General features: G+C 39.7%; 1 protein-coding gene across 5 annotated transcripts in view; it reads right to left on the reverse strand.

The window, feature by feature from the left end:
* Col14a1 (collagen type XIV alpha 1 chain) overlaps window positions 1-21429 on the reverse strand; it is a 176445-nt gene that overhangs the window by 142853 nt on the left and 12163 nt on the right. For all 5 annotated transcript variants that reach the window (XM_048358765.1, XM_048358762.1, XM_048358764.1 and 2 more), the window contains exons 3-5: window positions 16850-16966; window positions 13793-13936; window positions 11475-11564 (exon numbers count right to left, since the gene is read on the reverse strand). In XM_048358765.1, coding sequence (XP_048214722.1) covers window positions 11475-11564; window positions 13793-13936; window positions 16850-16966 — 351 coding nt within the window. The remainder of the gene's footprint in view (window positions 1-11474; window positions 11565-13792; window positions 13937-16849; window positions 16967-21429) is intronic.

Below are 21429 nucleotides of genomic sequence, written 5' to 3' on the forward strand. Positions count from 1 at the left end.
TGCTCAGGTCCTGAGTTCAAGCCCCAGGACTGGCAAAAAAAAAAAAAGAAAGAAAGAAAATACATGCCCTTTCTTAAATATTTATTCGCTTTTTAAGTGCATATTATACAATGAAATTTAATTGTGACATTTCTATACACCCATACAACATACTGTTTTAAGATCCTTCTTAGCTGGGCACTGATGGCTTACACCTGTAATCCTAGCTGCTCAGAAGGCTCAGATTTGAGGATCGTGGTTCAAAGCCAGCCCAGGCAGAAGTCTGGAAATCGCTTCAACTTGTGTTGTGATTTCTCTTGAAAATGTAGCACAGTCTCCAAGAACCATCAAACATTAGTACTGTCTGACCTGATCCCCTCTGTGGTTGTTCTGTGTTTCTACAAAATGCCCACAGGAAAACTCGGAGGGCACAAGTGAAGAGGAAGGGGGCTAAAGTTACATGATAACCTTTCCACTCTACATCTGTTGCATTAGATCCATGTTTCTCTAATTTGGTAAATTATCATCAGTTCATAAGAAATCTTTTTCTCCTAACTACCACCTCATGAAGTTTTTTTGTTGTTGTTGTTGTTTTTTGGCCAGTCCTGGGCTTGGACTCAGGGCCTGAGCACTGTCCCTGGCTTCTTTTTGCTCAAGGCTAGCACTCTGCCACTTGAGCCACAGCGCCACTTCTGGCCGTTTTCTGTATATATGGTGCTGGGGAATTGAACCCAGGGCCTCATGTATACGAGGCAAGCACTCTTGCCACTAGGCCATATCCCCAGCCCATGAAGTTTTAATTCTGTAGATAGACTATTTATCTGTTCATATACATACACATGTTTTATATATTTAAAAATAAGATTTGTTCTTTGTCTTTTTTTTTTTTTTTGCCAGTCCTGGGCCTTGGACTCAGGGCCTGAGCACTGTCCCTGGCTTCTTCCCGCTCAAGGCTAGCACTCTGCCACTTAAGCCACAGCGCCACTTCTGGCCGTTTTCTGTATATGTGGTGCTGGGGAATCGAACCTAGGGCCTCGTGTATCGGAGGCAGGCACTCTTGCCACTAGGCCATATCCCCAGCCCTGTTCTTTGTCTTTTTAAAAGTTCTTTGAATCAGATAGACCAATGGAATAATGAAGGATCCAGAAATAAACCCACACAGCTACAACCACCCCAAATGACATTGCCTCACATTGAAAAGCTTTTGTATAGCAAAAGAAACAATTATCTGAGTGAAAAGACACCCTACCCAATGAGAGGATTTTTTTTTTGCCAGCTATTCACTTATTAAGGGCAAATAATCAGAATATATAAAGAGTTGACGAAAACTAAAAGAAGAAATTATCCACTAAATGGATAAATGAATTGAAACAGGCTTTTCACTTTATTTGATCTTATTTTGAATTTTTTCAATAGTGGGTTGAACTCAGGGTTTCATACTTTCTAGGAAGTTATTCTACTACTTGAACCACACCCCCGCCTGTTTTTGTTTTCGTTATCTTTCAAGTAAGGTTGCAATTTCTTTGAGCATTGCTGGCCTCAAGTGGCCTGGGCATGCAATCACAAACAGCTTATTCATCCAGGTGAAATCATGCTAACTTTTCTTTTTTTTTTTTGCCCCCCCCCCCTTGGTCCAAACCAGCTTCAAACTAGAATTACCCACTCTTTACTTTCCAGGTAGTTTAATATCACAAGTGACACCAAGGCCAGCCCTCACCAACACTTTTCAAACGAATACATACAAGTGACCAATTACTACGTAAAAAAGATGCCATCAGTAAAGTGCAAATCAAATCTTCATCGAGACTCCATCTCATTCAAGTCAGACTGGCCAATAAGACAAGCAACAAAACACGCACCTAGGGGCTGGGGATATGGCCTAGTGGCAAGAGTGCCTGCCTCGTATACATGAGGCCCTGGGTTCGATTCCCCAGCACCACATATACAGAAAATGGCCAGAAGTGGCGCTGCGGCTCAAGTGGCAGAGTGCTAGCCTTGAGCAAAAAGAAGCCAGGGACAGTATTCAGGCCCTGAGTCCAAGCCCCAGGACTGGCCCCCCAAAACAAAAAAAAAAAACAAAAAAAAAAAACACAACTACCATCTTAGCAAGGATGCAGGGGGAAAGGACCCTGTTGCACTGTTGGTGGGAATATAAATTAATGTAGCCGCTATGGAAGTCAATATGAAGGTTCCTCCAAAACGGAAAGTAGAACAGCTACATGATAGTGTCACATCCCTACTGAGTATACATCATGAGGAATGTAAGTCAGCACACAACAGAAATACATCCACATCCATGTTTATAGCAGCCCTGTTCATAATAGTTAAGTTATGAAAGCATATAGGTGCCTGTGAATGGAAGAATGAATGGATAAAGAAAATGTGAGATGCTCATGTGTGTGCAACACACACAAACACACACACGAGTATTATTGAAGCATAGACAAAAAATTACTGTATGTATTTGAAGAAACATGGATGTGACTAAAGATCATCATGTTAAGCAAAATACACCAGATGCAGAAAAAAAGCATGTTTTCTGTCAAATCAGAAGCTAGATTTTTTTGAGGATCTGAAAGTAAGTTAGGGACTGCATGGGGGAGAAAAGGGACCAGTTATAGGAGGAGTGGGGCAACAGAACAGGGTGAATAGGATCTATACCTGTGTAAAGATGTCAGAATGAAACACATTACCATGTAAAATTAATAATAAGAAATATTTAAGTAGCCAGGTACCAGTGGCTCATGATAATTTTAGCTACTTAGAAGGCTGAGATCTGAGGACCATGGTTCAAAGCCAGCTTTGACAGGGAAGTCCATGAGATTCTTATCTCCAATGAACTTCAAAAACAAAGAAAAGAAAAACAGAAGTGGAGCGGTGGCTCAAGTGGGTAGTACACTAGCCTTAAGCAAAAAAGTTTTAGGACATGACACAGGCCTTGAGTTCAAGACCTATTACTGGCACAAAAAAAGTCTTTAAATAAAGATCATCTCTCTTAATCTTCTCCCAGGAATTTAGAACATCTCTCCTTGAATGTCAGACAGGTACTGTCTAAGACAGGGGTACTAGTCAGAGGCCAAGAAGGCAAATGGAGCAGACAAGAAGAGTGAAGAATATGGTCAAAATACTCTGCACAGGTTTGTGAAAATGGAACCTTGAAGATTATTGAGAATGGTTTGGGAGAAAAGGAAGGATATTTTTAACCTACATAGAATGTATGTATTATGAATATGTCACAATGAAATACCTTTGGGCAACTAATTAATGCTAATGAAAATACCACCCCCCCAAAAAAAATCTTGTTTGAAATTCCTCTGGTCTCAGACAAAACTAAATATGATACAAATACCTAGTAAGACTATAACAATATTAAGTAATCCAATTCAAATATTCATGTGGCCAGCCTTTCTTATCCACAGCGTTCTACATCTGCAAATGCAATCGGCCAAGGACTGAAAATACTTTTTTAAACACCGTGCTTGTCCTGAACAGATGTTCACTTTTTTCTTGTCATTTTCCTTTAAATGACACAGTGTAACAACTACTTATATTGCTTTGGCATTGTAACTAATCTGGAGATTATTTTAAACATATGGGAGAATTTCACAACGTATGCAAATACGAGGTCATTCCATGAGGGATTTGGGCTTCCTTGGATTTTGGTATTTGCAGGTGCTCCTGGAACCAATCCCTCCAATGGATGCTGAAGAATGACTATGTTTACTCTGAGAAAGGGAAAAGAGAAGAAAAGGAGAAGGAAAATGTCTGGAAAGTCTGCAGAGCCTCTCTCTGCACCAGAGTTATATCCATGACAGCAGTTCATCTTCTCAGCACGGCTGTCACATTCATTTTACAAATAAGGAAACGAGGCTTGGTGACTTACCATATCTATGACTACACCAAGTCAGAGGAGGAGTACATTTCAGGTCTATTTGACCCAAACCTTTGGATACTACCTACTAAGCCATGCTGAAATCAATGGTAAGGACAGTGAGAAAACTCTCCTTGTAACAATGCCACTGCTTATCTTCCTGGACCTCAGTCTGGAAATCCCTTCAACTTGTGTTGTGATTTCTCTTGAAAATGTAGCACAGTCTCCAAGAGCCATCAAACATTAATACTGTCTGACCTGACCCCTCTGTGGTTGTTCTGTGTTTCTACAAAATGCCCACAGGAAAACTCGGAGGGCACAAGTGAAGAGGAAGGGGGCTAAAGTTACCTGATAACCTTTCTACTCTACATCTGTTGCATTCGATCCATGTTTCTCTAATTTGGTAAATTATCAGTTCATAAGAAATCTTTTTCTCCTAACTACCACCTCATGAAGTTTTAATTCTGTAGATAGACTATTTATCTGTTCATATACATATACATGTTTTATGTATTTAAAAATAAGATTTGTTCTTTGTTCTGGTTGAGACACTCTTAACACATTGCTCAAAGTAGCCTTAAACTCATGATCGCCCTGTGTTAACCTTCCCCAATGCTGGGACTATAGGCATAAACCACCATATTTGGAGTCATACATTCTAGTATGACTATAATTACTGGATTCTAAGTATACTTTATAAGTACTAACTCATTTGATTATCACGACTCATTCTTAGAAATTTCTATGTTTCAGATTTTTTTAAGTCAAATATGAGGGTATTAGAAGTAAATTGTGAGTGTGTTCATGCACATATGAGCATGTGTACACACACACACACACACACACACACACACACACACACACACATAGACATGATGGTCCTGGGGCTTAAACTAAGGGCCTAGGCACTGTTGCTAAACTTCTTTTGCTCAAGACTAGCCCTCTACCACTTGAGGCACAGCTTTGTTTCTGGCTTTTTCTGAGTAGTTTATTAGAAATAAGAATCTCATGGCCTTTCTTTCCCTGAGCTGGCTTCAATCCTCAGATATCAGCCTCCTGAATACGTAGGCTTACAGGTGAAAGCTACCAGTGCCCAGCAAAAGAAGTAAAAATCTTTTTTTTTATTTGTTTTGTTTTTGTTGCCAGTGCTGGGGCGTGGACTCAGGGCCTGAGCACTGTCCCTGGCTTCTTTTTGCTCAAGGCTAGCACTCTACCACTTGAGCCACAGCGCCACTTCTGGCTTTTATCTATTATATGTGGTGCTGAGGAATTGAACCCAGAGCTTCAAGTATAGTAGGTGAGCACTTTACCACTAGGCCATATCCCCAGCCCCAGTAAAAATCTTTGAGAGTGTATACTAAGCAATTCAAATTGGAAGCAGCAAAACAGACCAGCTGTCTTCAGAAAAAGAATTATTCAATTTAGTAAAGGGTTCTGTTCCAACATATTCAAAAGTTTTTAACATTCCAAGGCAAGAGTCATCAACCTTATTCTGAAAAGGGCAGAGGAGAAAATATTTAGGTCTTTCTCAGGCTATATGATCTCTGTTGGAACTACTCAATTCTTGCAGAAATCCAGCCACAGGTAATATGTAAGGAATGAGCAGAGATGGGTTCCAGGAAATCCTTATTTTGAAAAATACTTAGACAATTAGACTTGGCCCATGGGCTATAGTTTGTTGACTTCTGGAAAGAATAACAAACTCATCTTATAATTTTCCCCTAAAGTGGGCATTCCAGAACTTACCCCTTCACTCCTTACTCTGAAGAGAGCTAAAAAATATAATAATGATGATGACCAGTGACCTTAGTTTAAAAATAATCATTAGGAAAAAAGAAAGAAGGAAAAAGTAACTCTATGCTACTTCTCCTATCTCGCACTATCTTTTTCAATCCTGTTCTGCATTCTTATGTAAAACCCCAAAAATAACTAGAAAAGGCTGTTTGGAAAACAATGGAGAAATGGCTACGTGTGCCAATATTGTGCTCAAAGGCAAATACCATTTTTCTTTATAGAACTACTTTTGGATTATTGAAGAAACATGCACAATAGATTAAAAGCAAGCATCTAACGGCATAGAAACTTCGGTGAAGGATCTTAGCTCTACATATAAAAAGTCTAAAATCTGTGAATTATATCTGATTGTATCTGAGCCACCATCAATGGAGACTCTTATACTTGAAGGTTAAGGGTTTTAAGGAAAACAAAAAGCAGTATACTTTGATGTGAATCATGGGCCTATTGTGACTTTTGCATTAAAGTTCAAAATAAGGAAGAATTTTCTGTCTCTAGTACCCCCATTAATGCTCCCCTACTCCCAATCAGCTTCCTGAGATCCTCACTACTTCCCTGAATTTTCATCATTGCTCATAATTTAATTATCAAGACAATTTGCTAGTTGGGTGCAGTGGCCTACACCTGTAATCCTAGATACATGGGAGGTAGAGATTGGGAGGATCATGGTTCAAGGCCAGTCTGGGGAAGAAGTGCACAAGACTGCACCTGAACCTCTAAAGGCTAGGCTTGGTGGCGTGTACTTACTATCCCAGCTAGGCGAGGAGTACAAATAGGAGGATCCGGGGCTATACATAGGCAAATCCAAGCAGAAGGGAGACCCTATTTGAAAATTGTTAAAGCGAAATGACTGGAGGCTCGAGTGGTAGACAATCAAGCATGAGACACTGAGCTCAAGTCCCAGTACCATGAAGAGAAAGGGAGAGAGAGAGAGAGACAGAGAGACAGAAACAGAGAGAATATTCTTTCAAACATCCAGTACCCTCCCAAAGTCCTTACTGTCTCTGCACAAACCCCATGGAACTCTCCTCATCCAGCCTTCCTGTGAATGAAGTCACTTTGACCCCTAAAATCTCCTGAGACACCTTCTTCCTTCAGTCATGTCCTCATCACTACAATAAACACCTACAGATAGTGCCTGCCTGACAGTAGATGTGGAAGAATCCTTCTATGAACCTGTTCTCAAGGAAGCTTACAGACTCTGAATGTATGCTCCTTCTCAAGATGTTCCTTAGTATTTATCAGAGCACAAGCCAATATCCCTTGATTTCCTATTGTCCATATTGTCGTGTCACTCAATCCTAGGTTTTGGAAGGGCAAGAGAAAGGTGGAGTCAGGGAAAGAATAGAGAAGTTTAGACAGTTTAGGAACATAAACCTATTGCTAAAAAAAAAAAAATGCTAGAGCCAAGCTCAAATCAATACATGGACAACTGATTTCATCTCAAAGATTCTCCAAGTACTTCTGAATGACAAAATATGCTAACCTAAACTTCAAATTGTAAAATCTCACATAAAGAATATTAACAAATTCTGATTTTGCAGGGAAAAAAACACAGACAAGTCATAAACTAATGAGTTGTGGACTGGTATCACTAGTGACACTTTCCAGAGTGTTCAAGGTTGGTTAAATCCCCGTACTACCAAAAAAGAGAGGGTAAATGAGGGAGAAGGGAAGGAAGAGGAAGGGAGAGGAGAGGAGAGGAGAGGAGCTGATGAGATGTTGGTTCTCAAATATTATTAAATATTGGGTAAGTAAGGTAAAGAGAAAGATATAAAGGAAGTAATACTTCATTTTTTATTACCCTTTGTTTTGCTTTTTTATCATCAGTGTTTTACATCCTCACAAATTAACCTAATCATACAAAAATTCATAACAAGAATATAGTAAATAGGAAAGAAAATATTAATGTAATATCTGCTTGAACTTAGATTTATATACTCCAGACAAAAAGTCAAATATTGAACACTAGATAATGGGTCAATTTGTTTGTCTGTCAGCTGTGTCTGTAGATTAGCAAATCTACAGTGATTCCTTTGATTGAGAACATAAGTAGATGGTTTCTAAGGCATTGGGAGCCAGTCATGTTTTCCACTCTCTCAAAAAGAAATTATACATATGAAAGAAGAGTGGGTTTGAACAACTGAGTGACAAAGGTATAAGATAATACATGCTGGGCTGGGAATATAGCCTAGTGGCAAGAGTGCTTGCCTCGTATACATGAAGCCCTAGGTTCGATTCCCCAGCACCACATATACAGAAAACGGCCAAAGTGGCTCTGTGGCTCAAGTGGCCAAGTGCTAGCCCTGAGCAAAATGAAGCCAGGGAGAGTGCTCAGGACCTGAGTTCAAGGCCCAGGACTGGCAAAAAAAAAAAAAAGGTAATACATGCTAAAATAAACTGACAGATGGTGATAGACAGAAAGTAGCATAACAACCTAAAACTAGTATAAATTTTTATATTGTGGGAAAGTTTTTGATTAAGCTTGGGCTTTCTTAGGTGTAAAGTGGTAGAAAACACAAATAAATGGAAAGTCCAAAATTATCAGTAACATCAACAAATATAAGTAACAAAAGCTACAAAATAAAAAGAGATTGATGGAATATTTCAATGCCACTCTCTGGGGCTGTAGGTAGAGCCTAAGTGGTAGTGTTTGGCTAGCACTGAGGCCAATCCCCAGTACTTTAAAAAAAAAAGTCACTAAATGTTCTTTACAAAGATTATTCATTTGAAATCCAAGGACACAAATACAGAGAGGGTTAAATGAACTGAACAACTCATGGGGGGTAAGGGAAAAGGAAAGGAGGAATGGGGAATGAGGGAGGAGGTAACAAACAGTACAAGAAATGTATCCAATGCCTAATGTATGAAACTGTAACCTCTCTGTACATCAGTTTGACAATAATTTTTTTTAAAAGACCAGAACAAAGATGGCAAAGCTATATTAACAGTACAGAAAATAATCTCTGAGGCAAATAGTGAATTACCAACAGTAAATGAGAATAATTACAAATAATAAGTAATACTATTCATTGGGGAAATGTAACTTATTTCATATGTATCTGGCATTACAAGTATTTAGAGGAAAATTATGAATTATAGTAAAAATGGGTAACTACTAGTAGAGATTAAAACACATTTTTCTTGGGGCTGGGAACATGGCCTAGTGGTAGAATGCTTGCCTCGTATACATGAAGCCCTGGGTTCAATTCCTCAGCATCACATATATGGAAAAAGCCAGAAGTGGTGCTGTGGCTCAAGAGGTAGAGTGCTAGCCTTGAGCAAAAAGGAAGCCAGGGACAGTGCTTAGGCCCTGAGTTCAAGCTCTGCTACTGGCAAAACAAAACACATTTTTCTTAAGAACATGTGGAATGTTTAAGTTATAAAATGTCCCAAGAAATTTCAAACAATCCTCTTTCATACCATGTTCTCTGACCACATGCAATAAGAAGTTAAGACACTAACAGCAAATAAACGTTTTAAAATCTCCATATGTTTAGAAATTAATAGCGTATTTTAAGTAATGCATGGAATAAAGAAGACAATTCAGTAGGAATTAGAAAATAATAGTGGTACGTTATCAAAATCTATGTGATACAGCTCAAGCAGCCTTTGGAAAGTTACAGATTTTAAACTGCATATTATATGAAAGAAGAATGAATAAGAATGGATGACACAAGCATCTAACTCCGGAAGCTACAGGGTTTTGATGAAAACATAAATACACTCAACTGAAAAACTTGACTTGAGATGTACAACCTAGGAAAACTCTACCGCATGCATAGAAGGCAAGGTATCTACCAATGTTATAGAAAAGGTTTTGTGATTGGTTTGTTTAGTTTTGTTTCTCTTGTACTCCCTTCCTGTGGCTGTACCCTCACTACCACTGCATCACATCCAAGTACCCTGGATACTGTTTATATGGGTATTAGAACTGGGGAAGGGAGAGGGGATACCAAAATCGAGAGACAAAGAACAAAAAGACAAACATTCCAAAAGCAACACTTGCTAAACCACTTGGTGTAAACCAACTGCACAACTCTTGGGAGAGAGGGGAAGGGGCAGGGGGGGGGGAAATGAGGGAGGAGGTAACAAGTAGAACAAGAAATGTACTCACTGCCTTTCATATGAATCTGTAACCCCTCTGTATCACACTTTGATAATAAAGAAAAAAAAAGATTCAAGCTTAAAAAAAAAGAAAGAAAAGAAAAGGATTTGTAGCCAAAAATATTTAAAAGACGTCTTAAAGTATTTTTTAGAATGACAACATGAAAGAAAACTGAACAGGAAAAAAGCACACACACTACGAAAGATACAAATGCAAGTCAAACTAATAAGGTGTTATTGGGAAATTTTTTTAATATTGAAGATTTCACATGTTGGAAATACAAGGAAATATGTACAGCATCTGCTATTTATCTATAAATTTGGCAATCTGTAATTTACAAATCCTTTAACCCACAATTCCATAGTCAAAATATGCTTGAGGTAGCATGTTTGTGAGAGTGGGAATCAGAAAACACGATAATCATCCATAAAGTGATAACTAACAAATATTAATAGTCTACTCCACAGATAACTATCTGGTCATATGAAAAAAATGAAAGCAGATAATTTGAGGGGTTGGGTGGTGTTGGAAGAGAAGGGGAGAAAGATGGAAAGGCTGGCAAAAATCAAGATGCATTGTACTCATGAAGTGATATGTTGAATGCATGACTCTTTATGGAACTTTTTTTTTTTTTGCCAGTCCTGGGCCTTGGACTCAGAGCCTGAGCACTGTCCCTGGCATCTTCCCGCTCAAGGCTAGCACTCTGCCACTTGAGCCACAGCGCCGCTTCTGGCCGTTTTCTGTATATGTGGTGCTGGGGAATCGAACCTAGGGCCTCGTGTATCCGAGGCAGGCACTCTTGCCACTAGGCTATATCCCCAGCCCCTATCCTTTGTTTTTAAAAATTATTATTTCTTGATTTTATTTTGGGGGAAGAGGTGCTGAACTGGGGCTTGAACATTGTGTACAAGTTTTGTTTATGTTTTTTGTTTTGGCTAGTCCTGGTGCTTGGACTCAGGGCCTGAGCACTGTCCCTGGCTTCTTTTTTGCTCAAGGCTAGCACTCTGCCACTTGAGCCACAACGCCACTTCTGGCCATTTTCTGTATATGTGGTGCTGGGGATTCGAACCCAGGGCCTCATATATATGAGGCAGGCACTCTTGCCACTAGGCCATATCCCCAGTCCTATGGAAGTATTTTTTATATATTTAAGATAATAGAAAAAAATGAAGCATACTGACAACCAAGCCTACCATTATTCGAGAGTGAGCAATATTTGAAACTTTTCTTTCTTGTAGCTACGCAATTTATTCTGAAGAAGTGTGCAAAGAAATCTTACTCTACACATGTCACAAGTGAAGAACTAGAGTCATAGAAACGTGGCTATCTAGTGTGAGATCACAGGGCTGAGCTTAAAAGTGCTTTGCTTTCCGGCAGACACAGAGTAGATGTGTCCAATTGTGCACTGGCAATCTGGCCTCTTGCATGTCGTGACCAGGGAAGATTTTAGAAAGTAAAAACAAAACAGAGAACAAGGAACGTAACATGACAGGCTGCACGTGTATGCTTGAACGTTCCTAGAAAAGTGACGGAAAGGTCACAGGCCCAAGTGTTGACAGCTATTATGTGTGGGGAAGGATGGAGGGGGTGGAAAGGAGCCAGGGTGATTTTCATAGTAGATTGTATTACTCTTCTAATGGGACCCACAAGCACACACATGTGTATTGTCTGTGCATTACACAAACCCACTCCCAAAATGAGCTCATCAAAAAAACATCTGACCTTCGGGTGAAGATGGTTTACTCCCATTTCCTCGGTCGACAACCTTGACTCTGGGCTTGGTTGAATCTTTTCTTTTTTCTAAATCTTTAACTGGAAGAAAAGTAGAAATACAACATTATATGTGAGCATCCCTAAGAAAATACCAAGTTGTCTTAAAACCCTTGCAAACCCTGAAAGTATTCGTAGACATAAAGCATTAAGTCATCCTCAAATAGAAGAATTGTTCTTTCATTTTTTTCAGTCTTCATAAGGAACAGAAAGTAGTGGAGGCTTTAGCTGAAGTATTCACTGTGGGAAGATGTGCCAAATGAATTTAATCCTTTATAACTGCTGTAAATGTCATGATCATTCACAAAGAAATAAGGAAGCATGAGGATAAAACCAGTAAGAATCCAAGCACCGGCTCACACCTGCAATCCTAGCTACTTGGGAGGCTGAGATCTAAAGATCCCAGTTTGAAGTTAGCCTTGGCAGGAAAGCCCATGAGACTCTTATCTCCCGTAAACTACAAAAAGAAAAAAGAAAAAGCCGAAAGTGGGGCTGTGGCTCAAGTGTTAGAGCACTGTCCTTGAGCACAAACGCTCAAGGACAGCACCCAGCACCCAGGCCCTGAGTTCAAGTCCCAGGACCAGCACCAAAAAAGAAAAGAAGAAAAAGTTTACTTCATGAAGAACTCAGATCCCCTCAAGTCTTTGCCTTGGACATCCTTTTCCTGGATCCAACTTCAGAAACCTCCAGGCAGGGAGACCAGACTTTAGCTCCAGCCTGACAGGGAGCAAGCATAAAGCTGACGTGGAAAATGGAAAGAAAGCCACGCCAAAAAAAAAAAAAATTTTTTTTTTAGATTTACCCTAAGGAAGTGCTATTTGAGGAGAACAAATCCCTCTATCCTGCCAGCAAAAATAACCTAGCGACAAACGAGGTGTACTTATGTATAATTTATCTGTTAAACAGTTAGCCAGCTCCATGGCCATTACTCCACAGTGGATGCCTTTGCAGTGTGATTTGAATAAGTAACGACTGGTAAAACTTTTTAGGGGCTCCTGGTTTCTTCTTGCTGCTTAGTTAAGGAAATGTTTGAAACAATCACAAAACCTTCCATTTCAAATGAAGTGAATCATAGTCCTTTCCTCCTTCTACTGCTACCCAGAGGCTTTGAGAGAAGTTCCTTCAGTCACTCCATATGCCAAAGAGGCATGCAGCTCCACTACAAGGAGACAGAGAAGTCATTTATACTGAAAATAACCTAAAACGCTTTCCCAGAGCGTCTGTACCATGTGAGACTCAAAAGAACCTAACAGTAGGACTCATATCTATAATCCTAGCTGCTGGATCTCGGGATCAAGTTCAAAGCCAACCTCAGGCAGATAAATCCAAGAGAGTCATCACCAATTAACTAGTAAAAAAAGCCAAAAGTAGAGGTATGGCTAAAGTGGTAAAACACCAGCCTTGAGAAAAAGCCCAGGAGAGAGCTCAAGGCCCTGAGTTCAAGCCCCAGTGTATACACACACACACACACACACACACACACACACACACACACACACCCCTTTTATAACATCTGTTTGTTCTGAGGACAGGGAGATTCACCAAATGTCTCTGTTCTCAAGTTTGAAGAGGTAGCAATTTGCCAAGTTTTGCTTGGTTTCTGTTCTTTTCTAAATCACAAAATATGTCTACTCAGAGGCAAAAAAGAAAAGGGGTTGGTGAACAAAGTCCAGATATAATATGATTGTACAGAGAGCCCCAGAATCCATGACCTCCCAGACTTTTGGATTGACTTTATGGCAAGATCAAAGAAGGTATTTTTTTAATAAGGAAAAAATATTTGTTCTTCTTTTTTTTCTATCAATAGTTGAAATAAGAATCTATAGGGTAGAGCTGGGCGCTGGTGGCTCACACCTGTATGTAATCCTAGCTACTCAGGAGGCTGAGATCTGAGGAGCACAGTTCAAAGCCAGCCCTGGCACAAATGCCTAGGAGGCTTTTATCCCCAATAAACTACTCAGAAAAAGCCAGAAGTGGCACTATGGCTCAAATGGTAGAGCACTAGCCTAGAGCATAAAGAAGCTCAGGGACAGGGCAGAGGGTCTGAGTTCAAGCCCCAGGACTGGCACTAAAATTTTTTAGAAAAAAGAAATGCCATATTTAGTAGTAATTCATACAAGGTTATATTAAAGATCTTTCAAGATCTCTGAAAATGTAAAGGATAATTTAGGATTTAACCCCTTTTAGAATATAACATCACAGCCTCAAATCCAGTCTTAGGACACAGCCTGTTACTTTAAAGTGTTACTTTAAGACCTGTGAGCACATACTTCTGAACTGTCCTTGGGCTGGCTTGCTTTCTTTGTCTTTATTGTATGCGATGAGTTGAACAGTGTAATTCTGTTCGGGCATAAGACCCTGAATAATTGCTTTCGTTGCAGTGTTCTGAAAATTCAGTTGATTGGTTTTCCCCCCTGAAACAAAACAGAAAGATAAGTCAGTTCTAAGATATGAGAGTAACTATATGTGTTATGAAATTGCAATCAGCAACAATCAAGAGTTTAAAAAGCCAAAAGACATTTTTAAAGATTTACTTACATCAGAAGTATGCTTTGTGAAAAAGAATTACACTGAAAGCTGAAAGGGGAAAGCCCAGTGCTGGTAGCTAAGGATCACAGTTCAAAGCCATCCCAGGTGGGAAAATCTGTGAGATTCTTATCTCCAATTAATCACCAAAAAGCCGGGAATGGAGCTGTGGCTCCAGTGGTAGAGAACTAACCTTGAACAAAAAAGCTCACTCACAGACAGCACCCAGACCGCAAGTTCAATGCCCAGGACTAGCACAGCAAAAAGAAAACAAACACAAAAAAGGTAAAGAGAGAGAAGAATAGGCTGAAGGTAATTAGCCATGCTGAGGGTTTTCCTCTGCCTCCCTAAAATCATCCAAAGCATTCTTGGAACATGGGCAATCAGGATACCCAAGGAACCACTTAACAGCTAGCTTGATTCATGCAAAGACCTCCCTCGCCATCAGATTGAAATGGTATCTAATGCTTTCTGGAAAGATTAAATACTGATCTTTCATGCAAAACTTCTAATTTCACTTTATTTCCTATCATTTCTGGTAGTGATTAATATATTTGTGAGAAAGAAAATTAACTTAAAACCTCTGACCCTCTAATAGTAATAGCAAAGCAAAGGGGAGGGAGGTCTAAGGCTTGCTGAACTGACCGAAGCTAACACAGATTGTATGTATTTTAATCATATTCTAACAAAATGAATGTTAGGACAGCGGTATCTGTTGTTATTCCCAAGTCTACAGAGGCAACACTGAATTTTCTCTCATCAAAATCCATTTCCTTAGTTGTATTTGTATCCAAGACAGTAAGTCTGCTTTCAAAACCTTCTAACCTTCAAAACTCATCTGTAATAAAGTATACCAAGTAAATCTTCTTTAATATGTACTTCACTTAAAAAAAGATTCTTAGAAAACCTTGTATAAGGATCATATTCATCTGTACACAAACATTAAGTCAAGTATAGTATTTGCAGAGGAGAATTCCAGTGGTGTAATTCTTTTGAACAACAACTACTAAGTCAAAGAGAAGTGGAAAGATCAGGTGTGGCCCGTGCCATTTTGACCACGTGGTGGATGGTAGGGTCGGGCATGTGTCTTCAAGGTGCGAGAAGGTGAAGCCCCAGACTCCCAGCTGATGGGCATGCCTGAGTTTCTGGAGGCAGGGGCAGGGACTTGGAAAATAGGTTCCTAAACCTGTCAGTCCAGTGCCTGGGACTGGGAGCTTCCTGTGACCCTGCCCCTGGCCCTGCCCCTGTTTAGGCCCAGCCTAGCTCAGGCGCCATTACGCTTGCCACGTGTCTCCACGTTCATGTCCTATCTCCTAGCTCTTCTCTGGGCCACCATGGTGTCCAGCCCTCAATGGAGCTGAGTTGATCTGTTGGTATTGGTTTTGTTCTTTCCTTCCTCTCTGGTCTTCATGGCTCAGTTGCCCAAACGTGTATTTGCTGGCTGTTGGTTTTTGAGGCAGGAGTCCACCATGCAGTCGCCAGCCTTTTAATAAAGACTCCCAATTTAACCTCTAAAAATGTGGCTTCTCTGTTTTCTTGCATGCAACAAAGGAAGAACAGGCTGGGGATATAGCCTAGTGGCAAGAGTGCCTGCCTCGGATACATGAGGCCCTAGGTTCGATTCCCCAGCACCACATATACAGAAAACGGCCAGAAGCGGCGCTGTGGCTCAAGTGGCAGAGTGCTAGCCTTGAGCGGGAAGAAGCCAGGGACAGTGCTCAGGCCCTGAGTCCAAGGCCCAGGACTGGCCAAAAAAAAAAAAAAAAAAAAAAACAAAGGAAGAACAGCAGATGAAGGAAGAGTGGAGAAATGCAGTCATAATGTTTAATGTATGCATGTGAAAATGGAACTAGAAATTGAGCCATACCTCCAACCCAGTTTATTACTAATTATTTTGGAGATGGAGTCTCTTGGACTTTAACGCCTGGGTTGGCTTGGAGCCACAGTCCTCCAGTCTCAGCTTCCTGAGTAGCTAGGATTACTGACATGAGCCACCAGTACCGGGCTCAACCAAAATGTAATTCAAATATTTTATATAATCATGATTTAGTTTATCATTTACTTCATAATGTCTACTTTGACATTCTGTCAAGTTTATTAACTATAATTTAGTCCGTTGTCACAACTATTGGGCACCCAAGTGTATTTTGTGCCTGGGCTTGAACTCAAGGCCTAGGTACTCCCTGAGTTTCTTTTGCTCAAGGCTCTAGACTCAAGGCTCAAGACTCTACCACTTGAGCCACTGTTCTACTTTCAGTTTTCCTCCTCCTGCTCCCCCTCCTTCTTCTCCTCCTTCTCTTTCAGTAGTTAATTGGGGGTAAGTCTCATAGACTTTCCTACCTCAGCTGACTTCAAACCACAGTCATCAGCCCACTGAGTAGCAGGTAACACAGGAGTGAGCTACCAATGGCCAGCTATATTATATTTTTTAAATATAATTTTATTCTTTTATTTTTGTGGCGCTGAGAAATTGAACCTCATGCTTGCTAGGCAAGCACACTACATTTATAGCCCCTGCTCAGCTGTACTACATTTTTTAACTGGCCAAGGGACCAAAAGTCTTTCTTCTATATTGAAATGTAGGTAATGTGACTTTTGGATGGTCTGAAATGTTGATCTAAAGAGAATTAATTACAATGAGTCTCTCGAGAAATGTTATTGCTTGGATTGGTGGCTAAAGTGTCAAACTCAAAATATGAAATAAAACAAAATTGTGGAATGATTCTACAACATATTTTTAATTACTTATGTGTAATGGGTTGCTAATGCTCTAGAAAACACAGTTGATTTTTTCTTTTTACCTGAAGTTGGAGTCACAAGGAGTTTGTATCCACCAAATTTCCCTCTTGGAGCCTTCCATGAGATCTGTATACTGTCATGTGAGAGCATGTTATATCTTAACCTTGTGGGCGGAGCCACTGGAAAGGAAAACAAAAGCAATTTAAACATGGAAACTTTTTTAACTTCATTTAAGATGAAAAATCAAGGCAATGTAACCGAAAAGACTTTATCAGCTTCAAAAATACTTTCTATATCCCATCAATGAGTTGATCGATTTGAGAAATAAGACAGACATAGGAGCATTTGTTTTTCACTCAAGGGACATCCATTTGTCAAGCAATCTGGCCTGACAAACCTCAGCTTAGTGTAAGAACTAAATAATCTAGTGTGGCCTACTCATTGAAGCCAGCTTTTGAAAATGTTCTTATGGTGATTTTTTTGTCTACTTGGAACATGAGCGTATTTATTATGTACTCTATGGGTACTACTCTATGTACATCTTTAGGTTTTTCTCTGTGCTGATAATAGTTTTGTTGACATGCAATTTGAGAAGGTAATTATATAAGATGTTGACTTTTTTAAAAAATTGAGCAATTATAAGAACATTCAGGATCAAATTAAAGATAATGATGTTTTATAAACTTTCAATAACAGCTGATTTATATCTATTGGATAGATATCATATATCTGAATTAATTTAATCTTTTTTTACAGTCCACAAAAATGTACATATAGATCCATGGACATTTAGTGTAAGTCATTCAAACTTTCCATCACATTTTGGTATTTTCTAGAAGTGTTCCAGAATTTTCAATGAGATACTGTAATGTGAATGTTTTTATTCTATAATATATCTAAAGTAACTTACCAAAATGAAAAGCTAATGATTAAAAGAAAATTTAAAGAAAATTTAATATCTCCCTATACCCAGACTTTCTTTCTTAGTTTAAGAGTATAGGGGGAAGAAATAAACATTCTCCTGAAGAGGCATGGTGGTTCATGCCTGTAATCTCAGCACTGAAGTTGTAGCAGGAAGACATTGGAGCAGGTTTTATTTACAACAACCTGGACCCCACAGACAATTCAATGCCAGTCTGATTTACATTTAGCCAGAATGCCTCACCCAAAAATAAATACACAAAACTTTAAAAGGACGCAGCACAATGTGAGGCTTGAGAACTCTACTTCCAGTGTTCTTACTCATTACTAAATCGCCACTAGAAAGTGACTGTTTATTCCAAATCCATGGTTTCCTTATTGTTTAGAAAAGGTGATAGCAAAAACAGGGCATAAGATATCACAAGAAATGTACACACTGCCCTACTATGTAACTGTACCCTTTTTGCACAACACCTTGTCAAAAAAAATTGTGTTCAATTAATAAATAAATTAAAATTTAAAAAAAAGAAAAAGTGATAGCAATGCTTTCTGAGAAGGATAGAACTTTCATTTTAATTGAATAGCAGATATGATGCATTAAATTAAGTGTTGGCTTAATGTGTGTTCTCCTTCTCATTTCATCTAATAGCTGAGCTAAAAAGAAACAACAGGGCTGGGAATATGGCCTAGTGGCAAGAGTGCTTGCCTCCTACATATGAAGCTCTCGGTTCGATTCCCCAGCACCACATATATGGAAAACGGCCAGAAGTGGCGCTGTGGCTCAGGTGGCAGAGTGCTAGCCTTGAGCGGGAAGAAGCCAGGGACAGTGCTCAGGCCCTGATTCCAAGGCCCAGGACTGGCAAAAAAAAAAACCACAAAACAACAACAACAACAACAACAACAACATATAGCTGGGCACAGGTGGCTCACACCTATAATCCTAGCTACACAGAAAGCTGAGATCTAAGGATCAAAGTTTGAAGCCAAACCCAGGTAGTAAAGTCCATGAGACCCTAGTCTCCAATTAACTAGCAAAAAGAAAAAGAAAAAGGAAAGAAACTGGAGGAGGTGTGGGTCACGTGCTACAGTGCCAGCCTTGAGTAAAGAAAGCTAAGGGGCAGCGCCTGGGCCCTCAGCTCAAGCCACAGTACTAGTGAAAAAAGTGAGAAAAAGAAAAGAAAAAAAGACACTCATTGACATCGTCATGGAAATAACTAAACACGTGAAGCTGCTGCTCAAGAACGGCCTGTGACTCCACACAAAATGCCTGCATTGCTGCTCTGGAGGAAGTTTCATAATGAGAAGCCAACCTTCACTGAACTGAAGGAAGGAAGAATTACCAACTGTACAGACGATCTCGTCATCTGAAATCAGGAAATGCCGAAGAACACAATCTCTTCCCCAGTACCACCAATAAATAAATGAATCAAAAGCAATAAATAAATAATTTTTCCAAGAAACAATACTCGCTAGTTGTCCTTTACCATGTAAATAGAGAATACCTAGGGAAGTAGAGATAGCAGGATCACAGTTCAGACCAGCATAGTTATTTGCCGCTATCTAGCAAATAGCTAGAGCCTATCTCATCAACCAAGCCAGGCATAGTGAGTCACATTTTTAATCCCAGCTACTCAGGAGGCTGGTACCAGACAAAGGCTTGAGACCCTACTGATCTGGAAAATAAAAACTAAGGGAAAATGGACTAGAGGGATGGCTGAAGTGGATCTGTACCTGCCTAGCATGTGAGAGATCAGGAGTTTAATTCCCAGGACCAGGGCTGGGAATATGGCCTAGTGGTAAAGTGCTCGCCTCGTAATTCCCAGGACCACAAAGATAATACAAAAGTACAACCATTTGACCCATTCCCCACTGATCTCGTCTAATGTCTATATAAGCATAACTACCTCCACTATCATTGAAAGACTCTTGTTTACCAAGTTCCCATTTCTTTTGAGTTTCTGCCTTTACTGTAAAAGTGCATTGGGAAGGAGAAGCCCTAGTTGGGAAATTTTGGAAAGACACATGAGGCCACAGTGCTGGATTTCAGTTAGCTCCCTGCCCCGCCCCCCTATGGAAGATACTGGGACTTAAGCCAAAGCCAGGGCAGCAAAATGACAGAAACACTGTAGAATGTCATGGAGAAATAATTAGTCTTATCTCATGGAATAAAAATCTGTGTATATGTAATACCAGACCCATGATTTTTTTTTCTTTTTAGCAGAACAACAACAACAAAAAGCTCTCTAGTCCATCTACATTGTACTCAACTTCCAGTAATAATTATAAATGCATTCATGAAATGGACAAAAAATCTATTTATGCCAGTTAAAATTGCAATCCTTAAAACAAAATGTTTAAAAAAAAAAAACCAGATGCAGTGTTTCATTACTGACACACATCCAGAGCTCAGAGGAAACCAACAAGCTCATTGTGGCAGGGAGAAGTCAGGCTTCCTTCACAGGAGAACACCTGGGAGCCTGTGACCCTCACCCCACAGGGGAAGGTAGGGGAAGACTCAGGCTTAGACTTGTTAGCCCAAATATGAAGTGATTTTTCGACCGGCTCTGTTGTGTTGTACTTGGAGATGGCTCATTTTCTTTGGAAGCCAAAGAAGTTCACTGCAATTATTCCCAAGGGCAAGAGAAAAAGCTTTTATGTCATATCACTGAGGTGGCACCTAGGAAATTCTACTTCACAATCTACTTATGACATGGATAGTTTTCCATTGTTTCCTTCTTTCTTTTCCTCCTCTACTTCTCAGATCAGCTTAAAACTTAGTGTTTTAACAACCAACAATCTATGTGAAGATTTACTTCTAATGAAATCTTCACATTCGTTTCTGAAAATGTGTGTGTGTGCACGCCAGTGCTGGGGCTGGAACTCAAGGCCCCATTCTGAGGAGGCAGAGTGTGGGGCTCGGATATTTGGACTTTTCTGTGGCCCTCAATTCTGAACCCTATAAGTTAAGGTTTCTAAAACTGCTTCATCACCTGCATACTTCTTGATTCATTGGTGAGTATTATTTCATCACCATACTTCAGCCTCTGCAGGATTCCCACGACTTTCTGGTGTCACTCTTCATACATGTGTACACTTACTTCAGGGTTAGCACAATTTTTTGTGTAAAGGGCTAAGAAATAGCTGTACTTTGAGGACATATCTATCACAACCACTCTACCCTGCCAGTATAGCATAAAAAGCAACCATAGGGAAGATGGCTCTGGCTAAACAAATATGTGCAACTGTGTTCCAATAAAACTTTATTCATAAAAGCAGGCAATGGGATGGATTTGGCCCATGGATGGTTGCAGTCAACTACACACTTAAAAAATGGACAGAGAATTATGCACAGATCTCAGTACTACAAAGAGTTGACTTCACAAGCTAAGTTTATGACAAACTAAACGATTATTACAAACATCTAAACATTACATCAGCAGTGTCTGCCTCTGTTGATCTTTAACTATCTTTAAACTATTTGCTATGTTTTAAGAAATGGAGAAAAGCTAGCTAGCTATGAAGTGGTAGAAATATTTTGTCGACATGGATGCTGTAGTTCTTCCTAATATGCAAAGTTGACTTTCTCTGATTGTGCTTTCAAAACCTTTTCAGAAAGAGCTGTTGAAGCATCTGCCGCAAATTACTATGGTATTACTGATGACGCTATAACCCTCACCAAATTTGTGATATCTTTCTACAGTGCAAACAATCAAGAAAACAG

The sequence above is a fragment of the Perognathus longimembris genome, chromosome 12, assembly GCF_023159225.1.
Source record: "Perognathus longimembris pacificus isolate PPM17 chromosome 12, ASM2315922v1, whole genome shotgun sequence".
Taxonomy (NCBI): Eukaryota; Metazoa; Chordata; class Mammalia; order Rodentia; family Heteromyidae; genus Perognathus; species Perognathus longimembris.